Source organism: Carassius carassius, chromosome 38 (assembly GCF_963082965.1).
Source record: "Carassius carassius chromosome 38, fCarCar2.1, whole genome shotgun sequence".
Lineage (NCBI taxonomy): Eukaryota > Metazoa > Chordata > Actinopteri > Cypriniformes > Cyprinidae > Carassius > Carassius carassius.
In genome coordinates, this window is record NC_081792.1 from 22,009,650 (window position 1) to 22,022,126 (window position 12,477).

Sequence of the window (12,477 nt, forward strand, 5' to 3'; positions counted from 1 at the left end):
TAAGTACTGAAGATTTGGATTCTGCTCTTGCCAGTCTTAGAGCTTCAACAACTGAGAGCAAGGCAGTCTCAGTTGAATGTCCACTTCTGAAGCCAGATTGGTTGCTGTCAAGGAGGTTGTTGTGTGTGAGAAATGTAGAGACTTGTTTGAACACAGCTCGTTCAAGTGTTTTTGCAATAAGAGGAAGAAGGGAAACTGGTCTGTAGTTCTCTAAAAGAGATAGGTTGAGGTTGGGTTTCTTAAGTAGTGGAGTTATACGTGCCTGTCTAAATGATGAGGGAAAAACAGCAGTGTGGAGGGAAGTGTTGATGATGTGAGTGAGTGCAGGTACAACTGCAGGAGAAATATATATACATAAATATATATATATATATATATATATATATATATATATATATATATATATATATGCTTATAAAACAGGGTAGTTTTGTTATTAACTCTGAAAACTAATATTTTACATTCAACACCCCATAACCACCATTCTCCTGCCATTTCAAAGCTCCTCCCAAGCTTTTAGGGCTGAAGGGGGTGAAAGGTTAAGGGAGATCAGTTTCAGAGCACCTGGTTTGAAGCAAACGGCTTCAGAGAGGCGCTCCTGCTGGTGGTACTTGTGTGCTTTCTTGCCCAGCTGATATAGTCTTGTACCCACACCTCAGTTTGGTGCCAGTTGTAATCCCAAACCTCATTCAGAATACCCTGCTAAAGCCAAACCAACCTCAAGTATTTAATATTTCCCAAGAAATGATGCAAATCTATGGCAAAGATTATTACAAATACACAGACAGGCTACAGCCAAATTGGATTTGTCTGCTTGCCTCACACATTTATATTAAATGCTTTAAGCCACCTTAGTGTGTGAGATGTGTGAACGTACCAACACTTATTAAGAAAACTGGCCCTGTTGTTCTCACTTTAGGTGTGAGAGCAGGAGCAGAGGTGAACACATAACTAATAAGCATAACTAGTGCTAATAAACAGCTCCAAATTTAAATGGCACATGAAGAAGTTCATTTACAACCCGAATTCCGGAAAAGTTGGGACGTTTTTTAAATTTTAATAAAATGAAAACTAAAGGAATTTCAAATCACATGAGCCAATATTTTATTCACAATAGAACATAGATAACGTAGCAAATGTTTAAACTGAGAAATTTTACACTTTTATCCACTTAATTAGCTCATTTAAAATTCAATGCCTGCTACAGGTCTCAAAAAAGTTGGCACGGGGGCAACAAATGGCTAAAAAAGCAAGCAGTTTTGAAAAGATTCAGCTGGGAGAACATCTAGTGATTAATTAAATTAATTGATATCAGGTCTGTAACATGATTAGCTATAAAAGCTTTGTCTTAGAGAAGCAGAGTCTCTCAGAAGTAAAGATGGGCAGAGGCTCTCCAATCTGTGAAAGACTGCGTAAAAAAATTGTGGAAAACTTTAAAAACAATGTTCCTCAACGTCAAATTGCAAAGGCTTTGCAAATCTCATCATCTACAGTGCATAACATCATCAAAAGATTCAGAGAAACTGGAGAAATCTCTGTGCGTAAGGGACAAGGCCGGAGACCTTTATTGGATGCCCGTGGTCTTCGGGCTCTCAGACGACACTGCATCACTCATCGGCATGATTGTGTCAATGACATTACTAAATGGGCCCAGGAAAACTTTCAGAAACCACTGTCGGTAAACACAATGGTCGTGCCATCAGCAGATGCCAACTAAAGCTCTATCATGCAAAAAGGAAGCCATATGTGAACATGGTCCAGAAGCGCCGTCGTGTCCTGTGGGCCAAGGCTCATTTAAAATGGACTATTTCAAAGTGGAATAGTGTTTTATGGTCAGACGAGTCCAAATTTGACATTCTTGTTGGAAATCACGGACGCCGTGTCCTCCGGGCTAAAAAGGAGGGAGACCTTCCAGCATGTTATCAGCGTTCAGTCCAAAAGCCAGCATCTCTTATGGTATGGGGGTGCATAAGTGCATATGGTATGGGCAGCTTGCATGTTTTGGAAGGCTCTGTGAATGCTGAAAGGTATATAAAGGTTTTAGAGCAACATATGCTTCCCTCCAAACAACGTCTATTTCAGGGAAGGCCTTGTTTATTTCAGCAGGACAATGCAAAACCACATACTGCAGCTATAACAACAGCATGGCTTCGTCGTAGAAGAGTCCGGGTGCTAACCTGGCCTGCCTGCAGTCCAGATCTTTCACCTATAGAGAACATTTGGCGCATCATTAAACGAAAAATACGTCAAAGACGACCACGAACTCTTCAGCAGCTGGAAATCTATATAAGGCAAGAATGGGACCAAATTCCAACAGCAAAACTCCAGCAACTCATAGCCTCAATGCCCAGACGTCTTCAAACTGTTTTGAAAAGAAAAGGAGATGCTACACCATGGTAAACATGCCCCGTCCCAACTATTTTGAGACCTGTAGCAGAAATCAAAATTGAAATGAGCTCATTTTGTGCATAAAATTGTAAACTTTCTCAGTTTAAACATTTGCTATGTTATCTATGTTCTATTGTGAATAAAATATTGGCTCATGTGATTTGAAAGTCTTTTAGTTTTCATTTTATTAAAATTTAAAAAACGTCCCAACTTTTCCGGAATTCGGGTTGTAGGCAAGGCATACCACATAATGAATTGCTGTTGTACTCTAAAGTAAAGCATTTTATTTGGATTTTATATAAGGAAATAATTTAAGAGATGTTGGGAATGGAAAGCAAATCCTGATTATCTACACATTAGTAGGCAGGCTAACTGTTGCTTTTTAAATTAATAATGTAATCCAAAGAAAATCAAAAAGCCTAACTCAGAGGGAAAATATTTTGACATCATTATTGTATCAAAAAAAAAAAAAAGATTTGTGACAGACAAAGATTTTGCTTTAATTTTTTCTGAAACTCTGTTACAAATGTGCTTCCTACTGTATGCGGAAAAACAAGAGGCTGAATCTTTGAGCTCTTTCGTAATAGTTCATGAGAAACATAATTTAATGTCCTAAATCAAAACAAACTCTCAGAAGACATATTCAAACACAAACCAGCACAACTCCAGATATTCCATCATCTTCCATCATCAAATTAAGTTGAAACCATATATATATATATATATATATATATATATATATATATATATTTTTTTTTTTTTTACGTCTAAATTATCTGTAACTAACTGGAAAAAATCTGAAACACGTTCATCCTTTGTCTTGCATCCATTGTCCTAAGCTCTTATTACTATTGTTCTGTGCTACATTATTAATAAATGCACATGTGCACATACACATTGTGTTTCCTCGCCCACAGACACGTTTTTTTTTCAGCGCACATTAGAAAGGTGATACTCACTAATGATCTGTTAAAACTACTATGCAAGGCAAATGAAGACACAGCACACACATGGGAAAGGGTAAATGCACATTTCCTGCTCTTGTGTCTCCATTCAGAGCTCACTAAAATACCATAATAATTTATTTGAACCATTTGCTTTTTCATATGAAATTTGCCTATATGGCCTTACTAAATTTAGTAAACTAAAATAATCGCATTAAGTCACGAAAAAAGCATTAATGACTGCTGTTTTCATTCAAAGGAAATATGTCTGATGTTTTTGGAGTAAAAAATCCATTGAGAATTTTTCAAGTCAAAGATGAGCAATTTGAAAGCACAACAAGTCTTTTGTTGAATAAAACTCATTTAAACCATTACTGCTGAGTTATGGATTTTCAGTAAAACTGTGGCAGTGAATGCCAGATGCTCAATCAAACTTAGTATATTTTCAAAAACCACCAGCCATCTCACACAATTTCGCAATTCAGTCCATCAAGACGTATGTGAAACAAGCTTTAGGACAAGAGGTGTAAAAGAGCCTCAGTAAAAATAAATAAATCCCAGATTAATTTGTTAATTTGTACTCATAGATACAGTAAATAAAGGCTGTGGTATCTGACTAGGATAAATGGGAAACATCTCCTAACATCCAATATCCTTTCTGTCTGGTCATGTCCGCTCTGGTAAAAGCATGAAGAGAGCAGTAAACAAGCCTTGAAAATATTCAGAGGAGGAAGAACTGATGGGACACACTTAACTATCCCCATTCATCAAGAACCCTGTTTTCATTCACTCACATCAGTTATTCTGCCAGAGCCACACAAACTGGAGTTAAACATTTGAACAGCACCAACAGACATCTATAAACCACCACATGACCACGTGACTTTTGATATGCTCTATGCCCATTAAAGAGAAAATTAAAAGGTGGTTTCTCTTTCTCTCTCAATCGATCCTCACTCCACCTCCCATACACAAAGCTGTAGTGACCCCTAGTGGTCACAGACTGTACTCACAGCAGTTGTCGGGAGGTTGCAGACTGTAGTTGGTCAGTTGACACCAGCCCACGGAGAAGATGTCCCTGGAGTCATACTGACACCAGTAATCGAACGCTCCTCTCCAGCCAGCAGACATGATGAATATCCTGTCCCCTCTCACCTCTCCGATGGTAGCAGGACACATAAGGTAGGGTTTCTTTCGGTCCAGCATTTCCAATTTCATTCCAGGTTTAAAGTAGTTCTGAGTAGGTTTGGGCGGCTCCTGAGGCATTCAAAGAAAACAGACCGTCCATGAACAAGAATAAATTAATAATAATAACAATAAATAATGTAATAAATTACATTTTAAAATATTTTATAACAGAATATAGTTATTACAGTCATTTAAAATAGAACTGATATTTCACAATATTACTGTTTTACTGTGTTTTGATTGGTCTTGGTAAGCATAAGAGACTTTTTTTTTATCTTACTTATTCCAAACCTTTTACTGGTAATGTATGCTAAAATCTAAACATTTGAATGAAACAATTTTGTTGTAATATTTATTCTTGTCTTAATTTAAGTTTTGCAACAAACCCACTACTTTCCATTTATTCCAAAGCTTTATCCATGGATCTATGAAAAGCGTGTTAACATGGTTTGCAAATGAAAGCAATTACCTTTTTAAAGGCTGAAGCTGGAGCCATCTTCATGTTTTTAATAGGAGCATGGGCCAAGAAGAGGCATTAATTCTGAACCCTAATTATGGGAAATGGCTATTAAACAGAACATGTATAATGAACAAAAATAAAAATAAGTATATTGCTATATATACGTACAGCCAAGGGCAAATTTTAACTTTAAAATAATCATTATGCTTTATGAAAGGGAAACAAACAGATTCTAATCAATTTAGCTTTGTGGGATGTCTGCAAATCACTTTTAAAATGACAAATTTGAAGCCATAACCAACTAATTAAAACCTAAACTGGACTTTGTTTGAATCCTTCATTTAATCCATAACAAATAGGTTATTTAATTATGAAAAAGGATTAACAAAAAAGAAGAAGGTTTTAATGTCAAAATGGGATGAAGTAGCAGTTTTTTACTTCTGCAGTGGGTTTTTCCCATGGTAATCTGCAGCACCACATGAAGTGGACAGAAACTGGACAGCCAGCAGAGCTCTTAAACAGCCAACTGAAGAAAAGAGAAGAAAAGAAAAGAAAGAAAGAAACAAAGAAAGAAAGAAAGAAAGAAAGAATTTTATTAATAGCCATAAAATCCAATATTTTCAATAATCCAACACATTATTTTTCGTTAAACCTACACTATAATGTTGAAGTCAGCAAGATTTTTTTTTTAAGAAATTAATACTTTTATTCAGTAAGGATGCATTAGAATTATCAACAAATGAGCATAAGTCACAAAATGTATACACAAATGTGAACTTAATAAATATCAGGTGGTTACTGTGGTAAAACTACACACTGAAAAAAAAATGGTGGTGAAACAATTTTCATTTAGAACTTGCTAGTAAGTTTTGCAAATATTAACAAAGAAATTGCAAGTAACACACCGAATTAAATGTGTAATTTTGAAAAAGAAAGCCTGACAGTATTTTCTTGTAAAATATAATCCAATATTATTAATACATTTGAAAAGTTTCTTTTTTTCCCTAGTGCATATGTTAGATATGTTAATATATTGCCATAAAACATTTAAAAATAAAAATAAAAATCACTGGAACTATAAAGGCAATTGTGGCATATTGGAACTAATGTACTTTAAAGAGTTTTTTCAAGAGATGTGAAATTAAAAAAATTAAAATAAAAAAAACACATGCATTTCTACTTTATTTCTTACTTGCTTATCCTGCCAAAGTTTTCAGCTAAAACTCCAGATGATGCTAAAACCAAAAATTTTGCAAAAAAAAAATAAAAAAAAAAAAATAAAAAAAAAAAAAGATAGAGATAGAATCCTTTCAATGTCACACCAGTATTCTAATCTGAAACTACTAGCCACTTGTGTCCAGATAGCAGACAACCTCTCGCTCTCCCCTCTCCTCCTTCTCATTCTTCTGTCTTAAGCTGTGAATCCCATTCAGAGTGTTGTCATTAAGATTCCAAACTGCCGTAAAAAGATCATTAGCCATGAGTCTGCAGCAGTACATGAAAAGGATTCCAACACCTCCCATTAACAGATGATGATGTCTACGTTTTTGTGGTCTCTCTCTCTGCCTGTCTGTCTTTTCAAGGTCCTTGCACCACATCCCCCCAGACAGGAAGCTTTCTCTTTTGACACGGCTGCTTTAAAGTAGGATGGGGGAGAACATAGATATTATGAATACACAGATAAAGAGAATGTGAAGATACTGTATGTGAAGAGTTGCAGATGTAATTGATCTCAAGCACTGATCTGATGTTTCCATTGGATAGTCCTGGTAAAGTTCTGGCTTCTTTTGATAGTGCTGGTAAAAAAAATAATAATAATAATAAAAAAATAATGTGCATTAAATGAATGCAAACCCTTTTTAATAACATTATTATGTAAAAACACTGTTATACAGAAGAATGTGTATATTGTTCTGTCAAGTCAAGTCAAGTCACCTTTATTTATATAGCGCTTTAAGCAAAATACATTGCGTCAAAGCAACTGAACAACATTCATTAGGAAAACAGTGTGTCAATAATGCAAAATGACAGTTAAAGGCAGTTCATCATTGAATTCAGTGATGTCATCTCTGTTCAGTTTAAATAGTGTCTGTGCATTTATTTGCAATCAAGTCAACAATATCGCTGTAGATGAAGTGACCCCAACTAAGCAAGCCAGAGGCGACAGCGGCAAGGAACCGAAACTCCATCAGTGACAGAATGGAGAAAAAAACCTTGGGAGAAACCAGGCTCAGTTGGGGGGCCAGTTCTCCTCTGACCAGACGAAACCAGTAGTTCAATTCCAGGCTGCAGCAAAGTCAGATTGTGCAGAAGAATCATCTGTTTCCTGTGGTCTTGTCCTGGTGCTCCTCTGAGACAAGGTCTTTACAGGGGATCTGTATCTGGGGCTCTAGTTGTCCTGGTCTCCGCTGTCTTTCAGGGATGTAGAGGTCCTTTCTAGGTGCTGATCCACCATCTGGTCTGGATACGTACTGGATCCGGGTGACTGCAGTGACCCTCTGATCTGGATACAGACTGGATCTGGTGGCTACGGTGACCTCGGAATAAGAGAGAAACAGACTAATATTAGCGTAGATGCCATTCTTCTAATGATGTAGCAAGTACATAGGGTGTTATGGGAAGTGTTCCTGGTTCCGGTTTACCTAATTAATGCAGCCTAAAAATCCTTTAACAGATTTGGATATTAAAAGCATATTAGTATGTTATGTGTAAGCCAGGTTAAAGAGATGGGTCTTTAATCTAGATTTAAACTGCAAGAGTGTGTCTACCTCCTGAACAATGTTAGGTAGGTTATTCCAGAGTTTAGGCGCCAAATAGGAAAAGGACCTGCCGCCCGCAGTTGGTTCTGTATTGTTACTGGATTAATATAAATGTTTTTATTTATTAATTTTCATGCAGTTTTCATGTGTTGTTTCTCCACATTAGTTAACTATAAAACTAAAACCATAACAAACAAAAAAAATCCTGAAAAAAACTGAAATAAATGTGTTATTTTAATTTTAACTTGATGATCAAAAATAACTAAAAATGTAATATATATATATACTGTATATGGAATAAAAAATTACAAAACAATTACAAAAACATAACAAAATTACTAGAATTTTAAATTTAAAATGGAAAATATAAATCTATTAATAAAGTATTAATATAAGTCTTAATTATACCAAAATAACACGCAGATATGAATGATGCATTGAAAAGGACCTTTAATGTAATTAAACATTAAGAATGTTGAAAAGAAAAAAAAATTCTGAGATAAAATTGAAACAATGAGTGTCATATAAACGGTGAACTGCCCTTCTATCATGGGACAGATGCTACTATCATAATAACGGCAGTGTTGAATAACTACAATTATTTGCATTGCTTTATTAAGCAAACGTATGCATGTAATACATAACACATATATCTTGCGTACTTTCAGATGCACTGTAAATAGTTTTCCGCATGCACTCAACACCAGTGAGCCAATTAGAGAGAGACAGGAAGCTCTTTAAATTCTGGGAATAACAGCGCACGCACAGAATATCATCTGATATGTAAACATGTATTCAGCTTCCGCATCAGTGTGACCACTGAGCTATTTAACAATAGCATTAGATGCAGAATACACTGCAGCATAACAGCTTCTCTATAGTAAATATGAAAAAAAAAATAATAATAATCCACCACTTATGTTTGCTCACTGTGGAAGGTCGGACAGTGCTGCTATGCTGCTTTACTTTCTATTGGGTCGAGACCGCCATGTTTCGCACATCTGCGCATGTCCATCTGTGCCCTTTTATATCAATGAAACACTGGAATTTTGTATGGGTTAAGGTGATTTTCAAACTCCCAATATTCCCTTACAAATGCACGTTTACACGCAGAAGCGATCTGAATTTGAATTCGAATGACATTATAAAAATCGAGTAGAATTAAATTCAAGTTGACGTGCTGTCTTGCTTACAGATTGTTATTGAGTTGGGGCAAAAAGCTAGAAAAACTAGGCCTACATGAGGGATATGTAGGCAAGGTGTTTAATGTAGGCATAAACTACCTAACAAAAATATAATTTATTAAGCCTTCATAATAATTAAACAAGCCATTGTCCATTATCTGCGTGGTTTAATATTGCAAAGACGCCTAATTTATCATTTGGCCTACGTATTATTTTTAAATTATCTATACCCTATATTGATTAAAAAAATTTTTTGATATAAAAGATTTTGCTATATGGAATGGTGTCATATTAAATATAAGAGTGACTTCTGTAAATAACACGTATGAACAAAATCCATGATATTTATATTGTCTTGTAGGAATATTATTTATTAATTTATTTGTAAGTTTCATGTATCGCATCTGATACATTTAAATTCAGAATAATCGATAAGATGGCACCATGCTTTTTTCCAGAAAAATCCAAAAGGTGAAACATCACTTAATGCAGCAAGCCTGTCTGTCTGGATATGATATTCTGGCAAGCTGCTCTATAACAACAACAACAACAATAATATAATAAATTGATTAAAAATAAAAATTAAAAATAAATAATAAGCAAATTCATTCATTCATTCATATCTCATAGATACAAAACTGAAGATCAATCGCAATAAGTAGGCTAGAGATTACATAGAGCGTCAAAAAGGAAAAACCTAAAGGCACAAGTAAAGATAGATAGATAGACAGACAGACAGACAGACAGACAGACAGACAGACAGATAGACAGATAGATAGATAGATAGATAGATAGATAGATAGATAGATAGATAGATAGATAGATAGATAGATAGATAGATAGATAGATAGATAGATAGATGTTTTAAAGCATATAATAACAATTCATAATAGGCCTATTCAGTCATAATTTATAAAGGCTTCTTTATAAAGGCTTGTTCTTTCTCTTCTCAGCAGTGCTGTCTGCTGAATTGATCTTTCAGCACAACTCACTCACACACACATACACACACACACACACACACACACACACACACACACACAGAGAGAGAGATAGAGAGAGAGCGACCATGCACAGCCTCGCCAAACGAACACATCAATTTGGATACATGCATGTATGAAATGTAACACATCCTAGCAGGAATGCATATTTGCTCAACCGAACCCAGGCATAAACGATCCTTCGCTTCAGGACCATTCTGAGCATTCCTCTGTCGTGATTGGCCACAGAGGGGTTCGGTTCGGACGCTATTGGTGTGAGCAGTCCGCCACTCAGCTTGGTGCCGCTTCGCCTGAACGCCATATTATAGACCCTACTACAGCGAAGGCCTGGCTCATGAATATTAATTAGATTACGTGACTGGTCGCACTTGCAAGGTTTCCAGCCAACGTCAGCGGGACTTGCTTAATATTCATGAAGCGAGCCTTCGCCATACTGTGATCGGTAATTTCGCGTAGTTAGGTTGTCAATGGCTCAGAATGAAGGTGGATACTGTTGCAGCTGTGATGATGGGTGACCACTGCAGGTGAAAATGAAAACATCGTTAATCGGCGACGCGAGAGGACAGTTTGCGCATCGTTGTCGTGGACATAAGTGAGTATTCTGGTTGCAGCTCTTTCCATAAATGTACAATATTGTCAATGCGCTTGGATTTTACGCAGGATGTTAGATGTTTGTGGCTGTTACATCGTTGGTGTTTCGCACAAACACGCGCACCTCCTGCCCACACACTCCAAAAGAGCGAAGTCACCTGTTATAGCATGTGTTTAAGACTGTATTGGTTATGTAAATGGTCTTTATATTGGGTGGGCATTTTTTTTTATAAATCATTGTGATTTTTTTTCCTCTTTTGTATTAACCGCGCCATAGTTTTTACGGTTCATTTAAGAGTCGGTGTGAGTGGTGTGGGCTGTCAGTCATTTCTTGATACTGTCAGGTGGATAAGATGCTTAAAATAACGATAGAACTTTCATCCACCTACGAATATTTCCAGCGCGCGCACACACTTACGCACGCGCATACCGCACAACACATCAGATGCAGACATGCGCCGCTTCTGTGCACAATGCACAAACATACTAGGAGCTGTGTGTGTCACGATATGACCTGCGAAACGCATATAAAAATGCATTTAAGTGTAAAAGCAACGGGTACTGCCCACATATCAAGCGCAGTTGATACCTGTCGCACATCTGAGGTGATTGAGATGATGTCCATCTGGGTTTTTTAGCACATTACATCACTGGCTTCTGGTTTGGGATAGGATTCTCAGACTGTCCTTGTTCACCCACCTGTAATTGAGAGCTGCGTTGTCTTGCTATTCCAAAAACTGCTGGAAGATTTCCGATGATCCGTCTTAAAGAACTGTGGCCCTTGTTTATTATCACCTCAGAGAAACCGAATCATGACAATCCTACACATATCCGGTCTGAGTGAAATGAGACAGAATATGAGCCATAATTAATATGATTTCATTCATATGCATGTGAAATATACATTAGATGTAAACATTTGATATGCCACTGATCAGATGCATATGCATGTGAAATATATACAATTTATATATATACTATTTAACCCCTTCCCTGCAAAATCTCTGTACTCTTTCTCTTCAGGTGAGCAAGTATGTGTGCATGCATTGTGAATTAGTTTGCAGGAATGTGTGTCAGTGTGTGTGGATTATGAGAAGAGCATTGTGACAAACCAGGAGCAGATTTTTGCTGCAATGACCCGTTCGAGCACCGATTTCTGTCCCATCCTCTGGCTTTCTGCTCCTCTCAGCCTGGATATGCACCACCTCGGCATCTTTTGACTTCATGAAGATTCCTGACATCGGTAATGTGATGAATAAATTTGAGGTCCTTGGGATTGTAGGAGAGGGTGAGTGCATCTTTAGTTAAAATCCTTTTAATAAAGAGAAAAAAAGCATCAATATCTTTAATTATAAAACAGTTGCTTGTGTATATAAGCCCTAAATAATATAAATCGAGCTTATGATGTTTTTTCTTTCTTTCCAAAGGAGCGTATGGGGTGGTCCTGAAATGCAGACACAAGGTAAGACATGTTTATGCAGAAACCTGTTGGTCAGCATGCTAGGTAGAACTGCAGAAACTCCTCTGTAAATATGTTGTACGGTGTATTTGATCCATGTGATTTAGATATATTCTGCAAACTAGGTAATATTTTATGCTGTTTTTAAAAGTATATATAAACACGCCTTTCTGTTAATGTAATTTTTAGAAGGGTAAAAATTTGTAGTAAGAAAAAACTGCAGTTAACCTTTATGGGCCTTGTGACTGTAACTTTCCCAGAAGAGTTGCACCACACATCTAAACTCCTTAAACTGCACATTTGTTTAGATATTTCTTTATGAATATATTTTCAATTGTAATATGGCATTGTTCCCTAGCAACTGGTTCTTTTAAAATTGTGGGCTTCTCCAAATGCATTGCTTGTGGCCTAGTTGGCAGATTTGCTTCATTGTTTGGGAGGCATTTTCAGACAGTTGAACACCGCTAGACTAACTCACAATTAGGTAAATATAGGCATATTTT

At 36.5% G+C, this 12,477-nt stretch overlaps 1 protein-coding gene and 1 pseudogene across 5 annotated transcripts in view; one reads left to right on the top strand and one right to left on the bottom strand.

Annotated features, from left to right (window-relative positions):
• The window catches only part of LOC132119200 (sex comb on midleg-like protein 2), a 25,605-nt pseudogene extending 20,165 nt beyond the window's left edge, over window positions 1-5,440 (bottom strand).
• Window positions 5,441-11,552: 6,112 nt separating this feature from the next.
• LOC132119567 (cyclin-dependent kinase-like 5) overlaps window positions 11,553-12,477 on the top strand; it is a 34,724-nt gene continuing 33,799 nt past the window's right edge. For all 5 annotated transcript variants that reach the window (XM_059529632.1, XM_059529636.1, XM_059529633.1 and 2 more), the window contains exons 1-2: window positions 11,553-11,803; window positions 11,943-11,977. In XM_059529632.1, coding sequence (XP_059385615.1) covers window positions 11,740-11,803; window positions 11,943-11,977 — 99 coding nt within the window. In that variant the 5' untranslated portion in view covers window positions 11,553-11,739. The remainder of the gene's footprint in view (window positions 11,804-11,942; window positions 11,978-12,477) is intronic.